Below are 17,246 nucleotides of genomic sequence, written 5' to 3'. Positions count from 1 at the left end.
CCAGGTTGTGCCAACTGTCAATCATAAGGGGGTCTACACCATATACCAAGAATACTTCTGTGCACATGATACAGGGATGAAATCTGATCGATGTTCTCTAGGCCACATTCAACAGACAATAACAAGATGGAGCTCCAACAATTCATTTTTGTAACTCAGTGGGCACTTCAGCATTGAAACTGTGCCAACTGACACTGGTCCTGCTGGCTTCCGTAGATAAGAATGCAGAGAGCAGAGCAGCAGGCTTCCCAGTGGCTGCCCTGTGAATCCAAACAACATGGTCCCAAGCCAAGCAGGCATGGTCCCACAGCAGAAAAGCTTCTGATAATTCAGCAATCACTTCTCAGAATCATAGCCACAGGCAGAGCAGGCAGACGGCAAGTGTGGAGGGACATGGCTCTGAAAGGTAGCCTGCTGTTGCTTCCAACACAAAGAAATAAAGGCCCATGTCCCCATACCCAGGAGCCACAGTCCTATCGGGAGTTTAAGTCTATTCATACCAGAATGCAACCAAACATACTGCAATTTCTGTCACAGCCAGATGTACATATTACAGTACCATGAGCTAAGTTATCTTGAAATGATAGTTCTATCCAACAAACAAGTTGTTGATCTATAACAAGCTTGTCTACAACAAGCTCTGGCTGCATGCAGCCCAGGATGGCTTTGAATGAGGCCCAACACAAATTCGTAAACTTTCTTAAAACATTATGAGATTTTTTTGACTTATTTTTTTTTAGCTAGTCAGCTATCGCTAGTATGAGTGTATTTTATATGTGGCCCAAGACAATTCTTCTAACGTGGCCCAAGGAAGCCAAAAGACTGAATACCTCTGTTCTATAATGTACACAGCACACTGTCTACAATTTTCTAAATGTGGCCCAACACAAATTCGTCAACTTTCTTAAAACATTATGAGTTTGTTTTGTAACTTTTTTTTTTTTTTTTTTTTAGCTCATCAGCTATCGCTAGTTTTACTGTATTTTATGTGTGGCCCAAGACAATTCTTCTAACGTGGCCCAGGGAAGCCATGAGATTGAATACCTCTATTCTACAATGTACATAGCACAGTGTCTACAATTTTCCTGGATCTGAAAGACAATTATTTTTAATTGAAAAATGAGAACTACATTGTTTTGATATATTTGTCATCCAGCATAATACGTACATCAGCACTTAAAATTGACTTGCAAATTGATTTTTAAAAATTCAATACAAATAAGAATCAATGCAACAAATGCAAAAATATAATAGTTACTAACGATACTTATTCCAAAATAGCAACACATTGTGATCCTTAAAAATATATTATTAGTAGCTGATTTACAAGTAGAACAACTTTTAATTGTACTACTTATAAATCAGTAAGCAAATTATCTAATTTATAGAAATAAATCAGCTTAACCTAAATACCTTAAACTAGAAAACATAAGAATGAATTGACAGTGTACATGAGAACCTAAGAATACAATAAAATTATTTTAAAAATTGCTCTCATGCAAAATCAAATCCTATGACCTTTATGAAAGGGTTTGCATTTCATTACTTACCAACTGGCAGCCTTCTAGGGAGTTGACTAGCTGAGCATTCTGACAAGAGAGAATTGAACCAGCCAAATTCAGCATTACACACACTGCAGAAAGCAGCATGAAAAAGGTTATCTGGAAACAAACCAAACAAGAAATTGATTATTCACTTGGAGAGGCTCAAAGGAAAAATGACATGGCCTTACGACAGCTTTCATTTATTACACAACAGTTGATCACATAATTACATGAATAACATGTATGTGTTTTAAAGGAAAGTGGTAGGTTCTTTCTCAAACTTCCAAATTCACATGACCCGAAACAGAAAAAGTAAGATCTGTAGGAAGCCATAGCAAGCTACCATGATTTTGTTTAAAACCTATTATGATAAAATATTTAAGGAGTTAAACTTGCATTATAGACGGTGCATTATATACTCTTAAGAGTAACAAGTTATACATTATTAACGGAAATCCAGTGAAAGAAGTATACTTATTAGAAGGCCTTTAGGTTTGTTTTAATTTTTATTACAGAAAATTTCATACACATGCAAAATCAAAGAAAACAGTATAATGAAGTCACATGTGCCCACCACCCAATATCAATAATTAATCCATTTACAGCCAACTGTGCTTCATTTATGGCCCCTACCATCTGGATTATTTCACAACCAATACCAGGCATCATAAAATTTTACCCTTAAATATTTCTAAAGGAATTGAGAAGCTTTCTGAAAACATAGCCAAAATAATCATCATATCTGTAATAAATAAAAATTCCTTAATACCATCAGATATTGAGTTCACATTTCCCTAATTGTCTAAATTTTTTCACACTTTGAATCAGGTTACACAGGATACAAAGCAGGTCCATGTGGTACAACCGGCTGTTAGGAATCTTAGACAGTCTGTGGGTTTCCCATCCACTTTTTCCTCTGTGAAATTTACTGAAGAAACCAGTTCATTTGTCCTATAGAGTTTCCTACAGCCTAAACTTTCTGATTGTAGACCTCTATCATTTAACGTTTCTCTAGCCTCTGTATTTCTTGTAATTTGATGATTAAATACGGAGGTTTGGCCAAATTCAGATCAATAAAAGGCAAATATTGTCTCTCTCTTTTTTTTTTCTTTTCTTTTTCTTTTCTTTTTTTCGATGGAGTCTCACTCTGTCACTGGAGTGCAGTGGCACAATCTCAGCTCACTGCAACCTCTGCCTCCTGGGTTCGAGCGATTCTCTTGCCTCAGCCTCCTGAGTAGCTGGGACTACAGGTGCGCACAACCACACCCAGGTAATTTTTGTATTTTTAGTAAAGACGGGGTTTCACCATGTTGGCCAGGACAGTCTCGATATCTTGACCTCGTGATCTGCCCTTCTCAGCCTCTCAAAGTGCTGGGATAACAGGCATGAGCCACCGCGCCTGGCCAATATTTTCTCTCTTTTTGTGATGTTAGCGGCCATTTTTAATGATGACTTAGACTCATGATTATTAGGGTTTCCAAAATAGTGCTAGTCTCACTCTGTCATTTTTTCTTTATGAATAAGAATACATATAGAGACAGACTTTTACTCATCAACTGTTTTGTTACCCTGAGGTATAGTTCATATAGGAAAAGCAGGATATATACTCAACTCTTTCTGTTCATTTTTCAGGTTTTAAAATAATTTTAAACTGCAAAATAAACTCAACGAAGTCTATATGGTTAATTAGCACTCTTTCTGCATCTATGTAAATAATTAGGCCAAATCTAAAGAAGAAAGACCCTTTTTGTGATGGAGAATAATCTTTAAGATTAATCTGATCAAGAGGCAGGGAGAGTGGCATTAAAACTTGTTAAAGAGCAAAAATAAGTCACTGGATATCCTGTCTAATGCACACTTCAGGGTTATTTCTGCCTTACAATGTCTTTATGCTATCTCAAAACTCTGCAAAACTGATAGTTTATCAACTGACAGTCGTATAAAACTGATAGTAGTGCAAATGATTCTTAATGATACAAATGTAAAGGAATTTTGTCTCGTAGCATGTAACTGATTATTGCCCCACTGATATTGACCACTTTTACATTTATTTGTAAATTTATTTCAGCATTCCTGATTGCTTATATGTGTGCAGTGTTTGAATTAGCCTTTCAACTGCTTGTAACTTCTTACTGATTTCCTCATTAAATAATGAGTTAGACATAGTCTTTGACACATGTCTATTTTTTTAAAAAGCTGATTCCTGGTCGGGCACAGTGGATTATGCCTGTAATCCCAGCACTTTAGGAGGTCAAGGTGGGTGGATCATGAGGTCAGGAGTTTGAGACCAGCCTGACCAACATGGTGAAAGTCCGTCTCTACTAAAAATATATAAATTAGCCGGACATGGTGCTGTGTGCCTGTAATCCCAACTACTCAGGAAGCTAAGGCAGGAGAATTGCTTGAACCCGGGAGGCAGAGGTTGCAGCGAGCTGAGATCTTCAGCCTGGGCAGCAGAGTGAGACTCCATCTCAAAAAAAAAAAAAAAAAAAAAAAAAGCTGGTTCCCTAGCATCCTCCAAAATTAACAATATCATGAAATACTGTTTTGTCTGTTTAGTGGAGAGGGGAGTGAGTTTGAGCCATTGTGAGCCAATAACTTAAACACATTTGATACATTTTAATCATCTGCGTCATTAGACAGAGAGAGTCTAACCAAATACTGTATATTCTCACTTACAGGGTGGGAGCTAAACTTTGGGTACACACAGACACAAAGATCGGGACAATAGGCACTAAGGACTCCAAGCGGGGGTTGAGGGGAAGAGCTGAAAAACCACCTATTGGAGTACTGTGCTCACTAACTGGGTGATGGGATTATGAGAAGCCTAAACTTTAGCATGATGCAACATACTCATGTAACAAACCTGTACATGTACCTCCTGAATCTAAAATTTAAAATAAATATAGTCATACATAACAAAAAAACTGCAAACAAAAATACAAGGTTTTTATGTAACCATATTAATTTTACATCTGTATCTCCTTTCAACCATGCCAAAAACTGTTTCTTAATATAATTAATCTGTTGGATATAATTTCACAATATCCACGCAAGTCTCAAAATAACAATGCCAGCACAACTGCCAAAAAAAATGACTGAAAATAGTTTAAGATTTATATTTCTTTTTATTCTTACAGTACATTCTACCAGAAATAGTCAAATTATGGTGTTTTAAACTCACATGGTTCCTTTATGTGTGGTTATGCTACTGATCAGGAACCCAGGTTCGTTCCTTTTATTTCATTTTTTCTTGTTTAGGAGTTGTTTCTAAAACTGAGTTTCATTTATAATTATATAAAATGATTCTAAAGTCAGGTCTATAAGTGAAGTTTCACATAAATCTAGCCTTTATTCTGTTCCTCCACTCTATTTCCTCCCTTCTATTTTTTAATAGGTAAGCATTTATTTTTTAATTTTATATTTTATCTTTACATCTTTTTAAAATAAAAGTATATAATAGCAGCATAATACACACATTTTCTTCACTTACTTTTTTTGCACTTAATATAGTGAAGATCTTGCTATAAGAACACACAACCCTATTCCCTTCTACAACTGCTTAATACTTCATGGTACAGATGAATCACCATTTTTTATTATTTATTTATTTATTTAGAGATGGAGTCTCGCTCTGTCACCCAGGCTGGAGTGCAATGGTGCGATCTCGGCTCACTGCACAAAGGACAATACTAAGAAATGCTTTCTGCTAATTATATCAGAAAATATATGAAAATATCTTCTAGAAAATACAAGTGACCAAAACCAATTTCAAAAGAACAAAAAACCTGAACATAATCTTGAGAAAAATATCAGTAAAACTCTACCCACAAAAAACAGCAGGCCCACAGCCTTTCACAGGCAGATTTGTTTCAAACTTTCGAAAACATCTAATCTTCCGATAATAGGGCAACAGGCAAGTTCCCCAATGCATTTATAAGACCAGAAGGTTTTCTATTTCTTGAACAATTCAGTGCAATAGCCGTTAAGTGGGACAGAACAAGTTCCATGTCCTGGGAGAGGCCAAGGTCACCTGAGTGGGGTGAAAGCTCTAGCAACGGGAGAAGGGTGACTGCACAGACAAGCCAGTTATGGGGGACATCGCAGCCCAGGTGGGAAGCTAAGCGCACCCATGTGGGACGGAGTGGCAGCGAGGATAGTGGATTGGTTATTTACAAGGGGAATTAATCAAATAAGGAAATATGGTAAAGATAATAGGCACTGAGTTTCTCAAACCAGAATACACACGGTGCTGCTGTATTGCAAATGGCAGTCTAATGTAATCTCATAGTCTTCAGTGCTGTGTAGATGACTGATGGATAGATATCCCATAATTGCATCACCTAGAGGGCTGGGAGCAATGATATTCTCAGTAGGCATGAGCCAACCTAGCAACCTTGTTTCTTTTTTTTTGAGACGGAGTCTCGCTCTGTCACCAGGCTGGAGTGCAGTGGCACAATCTCGGCTCACTGCAACCTCCACCTTCTGGGTTCAAGGGATTTTCCTGCCACAGCCTCCCAAGTAGCTGGGACTACAGGCGCATGCCACCTCACACCTGTAATCCTAGCACTTTGGGAGGCCAAGGCGGACGGATCACGAGATCAAGAGATCGAGACCATTCTGGTCAACGTGGTGAAACCCTGTCTCTACTAAAAATGCAACTTTGTTTCTCAATTCCATTCTTCACAAAAAGAAACCAGAGTTCTTTAGGGAAAGGATTAATTCCAGGTCTAGGGCAGGAGAGCTGAAGACTGAACTCCTGGCCAGGCGCGGTGGCTCACGCCTATAATCCCAGCACTTTGGGAGGCGGAGGCGGGCGGATCACGAGGTCAGGAGATGGAGACCATCCTGGCTAACATGGTGAAATCCCCATCTCTACTAAAAGCACAAAAAAATTAGCTGGGTGTGGTGGGGGGGTACCTGTAATCCCAGCTACTCCTGAGGCTGAGGCAGGAGAATCGCTTGAACCCAGGAGGCGGAGCTTGCAGTGAGCTGAGATCGCACCAATCCACTACAGCCTAGGTGTCAGAGCAGGACTCTGTCTAAAAAAAAAAAAAAAAAAAAAAGACAGAACTCCCTCTCTTTTGGTGCTATCAAGTAAGGAAATACTCAACAATAAATGATGTTGGGGGCATGTTAAAGATGCAAACGCCAGCTTTAAGGGGCTCCCACTGGCCAAATCAGTGATAATTTGAGTATCGGAATATGTAATGATAATAAGAGATTAGATAATAATGATAAGAGACCCATGGGTCTATACAAAATCTCAAAGTATCTCCCCCAAGTTATTTACCTTAAAGGAGAAAACTTCGCAGTGAAGGCACATGACACCTTAACCAAAGTGATCAAAGTTTCAAAATAACAGGACAAATTGAAATTTTGTGTCACCTGATAGGATCCAAAAATAACAGCACTGCTTCTGTGATATTTTTCCCAAAGATGCATAATTCAAATCCGATCATGAAGAAACAGCAGACAAACCCCAGCTGAAGGATGTTCTATAGAAAACAGGCCTGTATTCTCCAAGTGAAGGTCATGATGGTCAAGGAAAGACTGAGGAACTATTGGCAATAGGAAGGAGACTAAAGAATCATAACTAAATAGTTCAGGGAACAAATTATTTTGCATTGGGCTTGCAACTTTTCTGTAAATTTAAGGTTATCTCTAAGTAAATTAGCATGACCTCAAAAATAATGATAATATATGAAAATTAAAGACTAAACCCCCTTATGTCAAAAGATGCAAAATTATATATTTTGAGCTATATGTATTTAAAAATTTTATCAACAAGTGTTTGGCTCTAAAATGCAAGAATGTTTAGATATCAGAAACCTCTATGTGTTATTATACCAAAGTATATGCCCAAAAAACAAATTTACAGAGTAAATAAGAAATTTTAATCATATTAGCAGGTGAATAAAGAGCATATATAAATCCAAAGTCATTCATAGTTTTTCTAAACCTCTCTAAGCAAGCTAGGACTGAAGGGGTAAATAAATAGCTCAATAAAAGGTATTTATAGGGGGAAAAAACTCTAACAGCAAACATCACACTCTATGGCAAAAGTTAAACATTATTTCCTTTAAAATCAAGAATAAGGAATCAGAAACATCTTTACAGCCTGCTGTAACTGCTTCTTTTCAATAAGATACTGCATTTTCAGCCAATGCAAAAAAAGACTAAAAGCCTTTAAGAATCGAAAAAGAAAACACATATGATGCTAAAGAATTATAGGCTGGGCACGGTGGCTCATGCCTGTAATTCCAGCACTTTAGGAGGCTGAGGCGGGCGGAGTACCTAAGGTCAGGTTCCAGACCACCCTGGCCAACATGGCAAAACCCTGTCTCTACTAAAAGTACAAAAATTAGCTGGGTGTGGTGGCAAGTGCCTGTAATCCCAGCTACTCAGGAGGCTGAGGCAGGAGGCAGGAGAATCGCTTGAATCCGGGAGGCAGAGATTGCAGTGAGCCAAGATAGAGTCACTGCACTCCAGCATGGGCGACAAGAGCGAGACTCCGTCTCAAAAAAAAAAAAAAAAAAAAAAAATTAAGAATTATAGTATGGTATATGCAAAGGGATACCAAAGAAACCAATTCAGTCCTATCCATAAACTTATCTATATATGGGACATTGCTATAGAATACTGAGTGTCATAAATCAGTGTGGAAAGAATAAATGATGAAAAATTGGTGCTAGGCTATCTATATAGGAAAAATACAAAAACTATTTCCATACCTGACATCATACACAAAAGCAGATTAAAAGCATAAAATGTGCAGATCAAAACTTTGAATACTTAGGGAAAAAATGCAGAAAACATCTTTACAATTTTAGGATTAGGGGAATTTTTTACAGCACTATACACAAATGTAGCTCTTATAAACACTGATGATTGTTACACATTAAGGTCAAATGATCTGTATGACCAAAAGAAGTGAAAATGTGGGAGAAGGTATTGGCACTAGATAGAGCAGACCATGGATTAACATGTAGAACATATAAAGATGTCTTACAAATCAATAGAAATGGGTCTAAGACATGAAACCTGACAGTCAAAAAAGAGTGAGAGTAAAAGATAGGCAGATACTTAGTATCACTAGTAAGCAACAGGTACAAGTTAATACCATAATAAATTATCATTCCACCCTGCACCAGAATGGCTGAAAAGATACTGAAAAGGCCAAGTGTTCACAGTGGGTGAAGGTTGAGGGCTTGGCAACAAAAACAAAACAAAACTGTATAAAATGTTGGTAGGAGTGTAACTTGACACAAGCTCAAGAACAGTTTGGCAAAAGTCCCTGATTGCTCCATTTGTTTCTGGCTGGAGAAACTCACACATGTGCCTAAAGAAGTACTGTACAATGCCTGCAAATCTCAAAGAACTGGAAAGACCTTAACTGTCTAGCCATTAAGGAATGGATAAAGTTATTTTTCCCCCATAAAAGAACAATTAAAATGAGTGAATCAGGTCTACATATATCCACATGGCTGAATCTCAAATACATAATGGTGAGAACAGCAAGTTGCATAAAGACACATGTAATATCGCTTATACAAATCATGAAAGCCCACAAAATAAAACTCTATATTGGTTATGTATCTATACCTGTGTAGTAAAATTATAAAGTCATACACCAGCCCGATAGCCGCAGACTTCTGTTATCTCTGGGGAGGGTGAGGAGGAAAAGATATAAGGCCTTGGTGTGGCCTCTGATGTTTCATATTTTGAATTTTGAAACAAGATTATTGATGGTAAATTGTTAACACCTCTGAGAAAAGCGGGGGGAATTTTGCCTCAGATATAACCGGTGGTGACTGCTGGGTAATAATTTTTACTATACAGGTGAGAATGTGAGTATCAGAGGGCACGAGGAGGAGAAAGCTGAGTCAGGGAGGTAAGGGGACCAGGAGGCAGGAAGCAATTTATACACTGAAATAAAATGCAGATCAAGAAGAAATGCCTATAAGGACCAAACATCTTCCACTGAGGAAACAAATGCAAATCCCAATTCAACAGAATGAAATAAAACCCAGTAACCTATCACATTCCTCCATACTCACTACAGACTCTTTCAAATGACATTCAGTCCAGTGTCGATGAAGTTCACTTTTTCCCCCCGAGTGAAAAATAGCTGCCTTCTTTCAAGGTTAATTTGCAGCACCCACCCCCAAAACAATTATACTTACTTACCCACTGAATAAAACGTGTTGAATCTTTGCATTAAAAACAGCATCTGCTACATGTAATGGAGAAATACAATGGGACTATGAACTCTTCTAGTTCATCTAGTCCATAAAACCAACTATTATATAGCTATCATTTTTCTCATTTTACAGATAAAGAAACAGATTCAGACAGCTTAAAACCTACCACCACATCACCATGCTGACAAGTTAGCACGAGCCGTAATTCAAATTCAGTTTGCCAGACAGCCCCAAGACCCACACCCTTTTCCCTATACCTAACTCCCTATGAGGTAGATCTTATGTCCTGCTCTTACTGTTCTATGTGGGCTATACTCACCATACACCTTATATTTATTTCCCCATACAATAGAGTCAGATTAGTGGAATATACTTTTTGAACCAGTAATTGCTCTCCTAGGAACGATTTGGAAAACAAGATAAAGAAAAGTTATATTTAAAAAGTGGCAGTTCCAGACTGAGAATAAAAAATAAAAACATTAAAGAATAACAAGCAAATTCCTCCACATCAGGGACCAAACCCATTTTACAGGTCAAGAAACATCTGCATACAAACTAAGGAACCTACGTAAATTCCTATACTAGTGATGGTGGGGCCAGGATCTGAACCCAGGCAGTCTGATTCCCAAGCAGGCATGTTAATGGTTACGCTAGTGTTTTATAAGCCTTTTTGGGATCCACAGTAGAAATATATTTTAACTCATGATCCTGTACACCCACACACAAAAGTGAAACAACTTCTACACAACAACATTGACCTCAATATGCAGCAAAAACTTTAAGATGCTGATTTCGTCATGAAATTGTCCCATGGCCCACGATTTAAAAAACACACAATGCTTCAGTGCTTCAAAAATACAGTATTTATTGTAGTAACTAGAGTAGCAAGTAGAAAAAAACTAAGTGGAACTGCATGTTTAGCAACAGAGCTGAGTAATTATGAATATAAAAAATTGCTATATGGAGAAAATACATCACGTTCATTGGAACCATGAATAACACTTACATACGTAGGAAATATAGAAAAAATAAAATAGGTTAAGGTAATAAGGATATAGGCAATTACGTTATTTTTAATTTTATAAAGACTTTCATTTTTCCTTACAAACTGGGGTGCTTAAGAGACCCGATAATAGCTTTTTTATTTTTTTTATTTTCTTGGCACCAAAGCAACTTACTTATGTGTTCCTTCTCGCATATCTGTTTCAGATCATAGTCAAGTTTTCCATTCGTTTTACTAAGTTAGGAAAAGTTTTTATACCAAAAAAAGTAAAATCAAAGCAAAACACATCCTCCTTTGTTTATAGATGAAAATCTGGAACCAAATAACACAACATTAAAAGAACAAAACTTTGCAAACACATCCTAAAGCTACACACATTGAAGCGCTACAGAAATATGCTTCCTGGGTTCGTTCTCCCTTCCCCCGCTCCTCCGCACTGTGCCTTTGGGTCTCAGACCCTTGTCCCAGGGGTCCCTTTGAATCCACCTCAGATTTCACGAGGATGGGGCTGAGCCACTCGGCTGAGGTCTGGCCCTGTTCTCCTCATCTGCCAACGCCTCACAGTACTGCGCTGGCCAGTCCTTGGGGTCTTGATTATGGACTTTGGCCACAAACTTAAGAACTTTCATCTTGCTGGTTTCCAGGTTGGTTCGCGGGCCCCACTGGAATTCGTAGTCCACGGGGTCCGTGTGGGGTATCCGCCGGTATTCCAGGTAACGTTGTCGCACAAAGTCCTCAGTAATGAGTTTCTTTGGATCTCCGAAAACGAAATGCTTCTTGGTGGGGTAGACCCCTAAGCGCCGCAGAAAGTCCCAGACTTCAGTCTCCTTGATGGTGTTGCCCTTCATAAAGATGAGCCCTAGGACGATCATCAGGAGGCCCGTAGTGGGCGTGCCTTGGTCACCCCTCACCTCGGCATCCTCCTCCACCGGCTCCAGGGTGTTGATGAGGATGTAAGTGTTGCTCTTGGGTTCAAGTTCCACCAGCTTATACCCGAAGACGTACTGGAGGCGCTCGGCGGCCCGTTTGAGGAGGTCGGGGAAGATGTCCCTGTAGTCCCCGATGACGTGCTTCAGTATGTCGGCCCGCTTGATCGGAATCTTCTTCTGGTCCTTAATCAGCAAAAACTGCACCAGTTCGGACACTTTCAGCTCCTGCTGCTTTTGGGTCCTGGGCCCCACGGCGGGGGCGGCCTGGGCCCGGCGGGCGCCCTGAGGCGAGGGGCCCTGCGACCCCTGCGAGCCGCCCGGCCCCCGGGAAGTGCTCGGGGCCTCCTCCGCGAAGCCGTCTCTAGGGGCCCGGGCGTCTTTGCCAGCCCGCGAGGCCCCGGAGTTTCCGCCACGGCTCCAGTCGCTGTCCCTCTCGGCCTGGCCGCCAGAGCGACCCCGGTTCCTCGGTTTTTGCAACATGTCACCGGCGACGGGTACGGTGCACGCTCCGGCAAGCAAGCAGCCCCGGCAGGGATTGTGGGTTGGCGACCCGCTAAGGCCGCTGACTAGGCGGGGCCCCAGAAGGGGCGCGCAGTGTCGCTGAGACTGCGTGCTGCGTCACGAAGCCTGCGCCTTGCGTCAGGGCGGCTGGGCGGTGCGTCCGCGCGGCTGCGGGGGATACCAAAAGGATCAGCGATTTCTGTGCAGCCCTGCAGCAGAATTTCAGTATAGTGAAGTGTTGTTCTTACTAAACCATGCAAGCAGAGAACGAGAACCGAAACTCCTAAACAAGTGTGTCGCTAAATTCAGGACCAGACAGGCGCAGACAAGTTTTACAGATGGTATTATGAGTTTCTAATTCTAAATCGGGAGCCTTTGTAAATGGAAAGATCTCACAGGATGAATGTGTGAGGGGGAAAAAAAGGTGAAGAGGAAGATACGACCGTGGAAGTAAAAGCATTTATTTCTACACAAAATGTAGAAGGACATAAAAAACCCAGAGGGCTCTTAGTTTTCGTCCCTCCGCTCAATTTCATACCCTCCAATCCACTGCCCCCCAGTTACTTTCTCTAATGCCCCGTGGAGTCTGTTAAAAACAAAAGTCTGCTGCAGGCTTTCCGCGCAAGCAGGACTTCGGTTTCACTATTTCCGTATGTATATTCTCTGCATCAAACTCCTTTAGCTAGACAACTATGAGAAAACCACACAAAACTTGTCAATATTAAGTAAATGTTTTAGCTTGGTCAAATGAGTTTATCCTCTGGAAAACAACTGCCTTCGGCTCACAACCACAATTTTAGCAGAAATGCGTAAGAGGAATGCTGCAAACAAACGTGCACTCTCAAGAGATTACCACTTAATTTTGGGCATCACTGATCAAGAATTGCAATAATGTGGATCTCTTAAATTTCTTAATTCATAATATATTAGCTTTGAGAAAGAAAAGAGAACACAGGGGTATTTATCCCTCATCTATGATGTGTGCAGTCTATGTATATTTTAATTGTGCAACTCAAGTAGCCAAAATGAGTCATTTCATTAACTCAAACCATCAGCAATCTGCTGCTGCCATTACTTCTATAGATCTTAGCAAATTTGTTTCTTCTCTATTTATTGACTTGCAAAGAAGAAACTGAATTTCCCTGTGTCTTTTTAAAGCTACCCAGAAAGTGGATAAACTCTTCAAAGAACCAAATCGAGTTCCTCTTTAATGCAAATATATTCAAAGGAAAGCAATTTAGAACACATTATCTGAATAATAGCATCAAACACAACCTTATTAAAATTTTGTTAAATGTTAGTAGCATAACACATTTGTTTGTAATTCAGTAGGAAAATGCAATCTGATAATGGCACTGGAACTGCTATAGTAAATGTAAAATCATATTCCATGAACTAATGCGAGTATGCTAAAATCTGATACGCAATGAGTAATAACTTACTGTTCCACACAAGATACAACTAGATCCTCAGGCATCAAGCTTAATGACAAAGGCCTACTACGAAAAACAAATGTATTATCAAGGTATTCATTTTTTTACAATGAGAAAATTCATCTGCTTCAGTTTCCTTGCAAATTAAAATTTGGACTTAGGTTCATAAAAGCTTCCTGCCATCTAGAATTCTGCAAAAGGTCCCTACCACAGGATGTGGATGGTCTACCTGGAGTCAAAAAAGTTCAGCGACCAAGATATAAGGGGAAAGTGGAAAATTAAATAAAAGCTATTGTCAACAATTGGGCTGGTTTTTCAGTGCTGTTTCTTGCTAAGGTATTCACTTACGTCACCAAGCAGTCCACCAATCAGGCTACCCCCGTGACTGTGAAAATCAGCAGTGTCCTCCAGCAGCACTCTTACCTAGATAGCACACTGTCATTACTCAAAATAGAGGAGAAGAGATGCCAGTTTTTAAGTCTCAAAACATCTCTCTATGCTCTGTCCAGAGGAATGCAGGTGAGAAAATGCAGACATAAAATAAGAGTATTAGAATGAAGTTTAGGCCCTGCATGGAGAAGTCATCCAGACCCATATTCCACCTTGGATTACTACTGGAAGCTATAGATGTTTGGGGAGAAACTGGTGAAAACAATACTAACATTAGTAACAATAATATAACTGACAACAGTCAATGATTATATAGTAGTTGCTGCTCCATCTCCATGTCTGCAGTTTCACTTTCTGTGGTTTCAGTTACCTGCAGTCAACTACAGTCTGAAAATATTAAGATACTTTCAGAGAGAAATCACAGTATAACTTATTACACTATATTATATTTGTTCTACTTTATTGTTAGTGTCAACTGAAGGATGATGAGGTTCATAAATTTGGAAAGAGCGTTATTTCTCATAAAGGGTTACAGTCTGTGGGGTGGCCATTCCAAAAGGCTGGGAAGCAAAACCTCATGCTAGAAGCCAGAAACAGACACTTCAACGGAGGGGCAAAGGGAGCACGAATCTATGCAGAGTGGGGTGGCCAAGTATACATATTTAATAAGCTATAGGAGGAGTCATGAATGTTTATGCAAGGAGAAACATGCACATGCACAACTGCACTTCACGCCTCTCCATGGGACCCATATTCCAAAACTGGCAGTTAGCATGATCCAGGGTAGGAGTTTTCGGACCCTCTGACATCAAAAGGTGAAGCAGAGGACATGAAAACCCTGACTGCACGTCTTCCATAGACTGGCCATAACTACTTCATAGCTGGTAGTCTTTTACCAGTAAGAACTGCTGGGCAGTTGTGCCAAAACTCCAAAAGGGAGGGGTAGCATCAGGTGGTTGGTTGATACCAGTGGTGGAGTCTTGAAAGGGCTGATTTCTGTCTAGCTCTTAGGGAAGAAAGCCTAATGGCATTTAGAGCGGGAGAGGGTTTCCAAGGTTATTCTGGGGTCCCCTTGGTCAAGAAGGGGTCTGTTCAGTCAGCTGGAGGGCTTAAGATTTCATTTTTATTTCTCATTAATTATTGTTAATCTCTACTGTGACTAATTTATAAACGAAACTTTTTTTTTTTTTTTTTTTTTTTTTCTGAGATGGAGTTGCACTCTTTTGCCACTGCACTGGAGTGCAGTGTCATGATCTTGGCTCAGTGCAACCTCCACCTCCCGGGTTCAAGAGATCCTCCCATCTCAGCCTCCTGAGTAGCTAGGATTACAGGTGTGTACCACCATGCCTAGCTAATTTTTTTTGTATTTTTAATAGAGATAGGGTTTTACCATGTTAGCCAGGCTGGTCTCGAACTCCTGAACTCAAGTGATCCATCCACCTCGGCCTCCCAAAGTGCTAGGATTACAGGTGTGAGCCACCGCTCCTGGCCTAAATTAAATTTTATCATAGGTTCGTGTAATGATTAATGTTGAGTGTCAACTTGATTGGATTGAAGGAAGCAGAGTATTATTCCTGAGTGTGTCTGTGAGGGTGTTGTCAAAGGAGATTAACATTTGAGTCAGTGGACTGGGAGAGGCAGACCCACCCTCAATCTGGGTGGGCACCATCTAATCAGCTGCCAGCGTGGCTAGAATAAAGCAGGCAGAAGAACGTGGAAGGACGTGACTTGCTGAGTCTTCTGGTCTTCATCTTTCTCCCATGCTGGATGCCTCCTGCCCTTGAACATCCGACTCCAAGTTCTTCAGCTTTTGGATTCTTGGACTTACACTAGTGGTTTGCCAGGCGCTCAAGGGTCTTCAGCCACAGACTGAAGGCTGCACTGTTGGATTCCCTACTCTTGAGGTTTTGGGACTCGGACTGGCTCCCTTACTCCTCAGCTTGCAGACAGCCTATTGTGGGGCTTCACCCTGTGATCATGTGAGTCAATACTCCTTAATAAACTCCCCTTTATATATACATCTATCCTATGAATTCTGTCCCTCTAGAGAACCCTGCCTAATACAGTATGCATCTATGTATAGGGGAAAACATTGTGTACTTAGGGTACACAATGTACCTAATTGTGTGTCCACGATTTCAGGCATCCACTGATGGTCTTGGAACACATCCTCCACAGATAAGGGGGGACTACTAGACCTTATTCCAGGTAGTTTACAGGTATGACTTCATTTAATCCCCACAACAAACCTATGAGGCATGTGCATTTATTATGTTTCTCTTCTCACAAACAGGCACAGGAGAAAATTATTAAGTTTTGAGGTTCTACAGCAAGTAAGTGGTAGGTCTGGGATCTGAACACAGCCAATCTGCCTCCAGAGACTGGGCTTTTAACTGTATCCTGATTCAGAGCAAACATTGACATGGTGTCCTTGAAAAAGTAAGGGCTTTTGGATCAGATGAACTAACATTAGAAACCTGTATGATACTGGCAGAGCTACTGAAACACCTCCACGCTCCAGTCTCCAAGTCAACAAAATGAGTCAACTAATCCTGGCACCAAGATTAAGTGAGTACCTAGCACAGGTCCTGGCAGGGTAGTTAACAGTTTCCTTCTTTCCAGGGATTTCTGTTAAGGAAAATAGTTGAGGACTACACAAAGTTGTGTATACTGCAGGGGAGACAAAACCTTCCCTCCACCCTCAAAGGGTCCCAGCTGGACCTGAGACCTAAATGGACATAAAATAGATTAACAGGAGAAAAGCATTCAAACTTCATTTAAGTTTTACAGGACATAGGAGCGCTCTTTAGGGAAATGAAGACCCAAAGAAGTGGCAAAACCTAAATGCTTTTACATTTGGTTGAACAAAGAGAGGTAACTGTGGGAAAAGTAAATTATGTGGGGAGGATAAAGGGAGATAATTATTTTAACAAAGTTGTTTGTACAGAATTCACTTGGCTTTGACTCCGCATTGAGTAATGTTTCTTTCCTCTTGGTACAGTAAAGCTATTTTTCACATGGGAGTTTTTATCGCCTGCTTTCAGGAAGAAAAGAGGAAATTCAAATGGCCTTCTTGCATCTGCTATTTTTCAAGTGCCTTTAGCTCAAAGTAATCCTTATGCCAAAGTGGCATATTTTGGGCATATTCTGCCATCTTTCAGTAGAACGATGAGAAAGATGTTCACTGCAGCAAAACACATGTACACAAAAATCAAAAGAGCTGAAAAGAAATACATATATCA

General features: G+C 40.1%; 2 protein-coding genes across 2 annotated transcripts in view; both read right to left on the bottom strand.

The window, feature by feature from the left end:
- FAM189A1 (family with sequence similarity 189 member A1) overlaps positions 1 to 17,246 on the bottom strand; it is a 455,305-nt gene that overhangs the window by 138,470 nt on the left and 299,589 nt on the right. The window contains exon 3 of the mRNA XM_030931413.1: positions 1,551 to 1,661. Coding sequence (XP_030787273.1) covers positions 1,551 to 1,661 — 111 coding nt within the window. The remainder of the gene's footprint in view (positions 1 to 1,550; positions 1,662 to 17,246) is intronic.
- On the bottom strand, positions 10,592 to 12,303 carry NSMCE3 (NSE3 homolog, SMC5-SMC6 complex component). Its single transcript, XM_010373451.2, has one exon. The coding sequence runs from the start codon at positions 12,158 to 12,160 to the stop codon at positions 11,246 to 11,248; it is 915 nt and encodes a 304-aa protein (XP_010371753.1). The 5' UTR covers positions 12,161 to 12,303; the 3' UTR covers positions 10,592 to 11,245.

Source organism: Rhinopithecus roxellana, chromosome 5 (assembly GCF_007565055.1).
Source record: "Rhinopithecus roxellana isolate Shanxi Qingling chromosome 5, ASM756505v1, whole genome shotgun sequence".
Lineage (NCBI taxonomy): Eukaryota > Metazoa > Chordata > Mammalia > Primates > Cercopithecidae > Rhinopithecus > Rhinopithecus roxellana.
The sequence above is the reverse complement of the archived record's forward strand: the minus strand, read 5'-3'. Positions and strand labels throughout refer to the sequence as shown.

Excerpts from the sequence above, each read along its gene's own strand:
- NSMCE3 (XM_010373451.2), bottom strand. The coding sequence starts at position 12,160 with ATGTTGCAAAAACCGAGGAACCGGGGTCGCTCTGGCGGCCAGGCCGAG.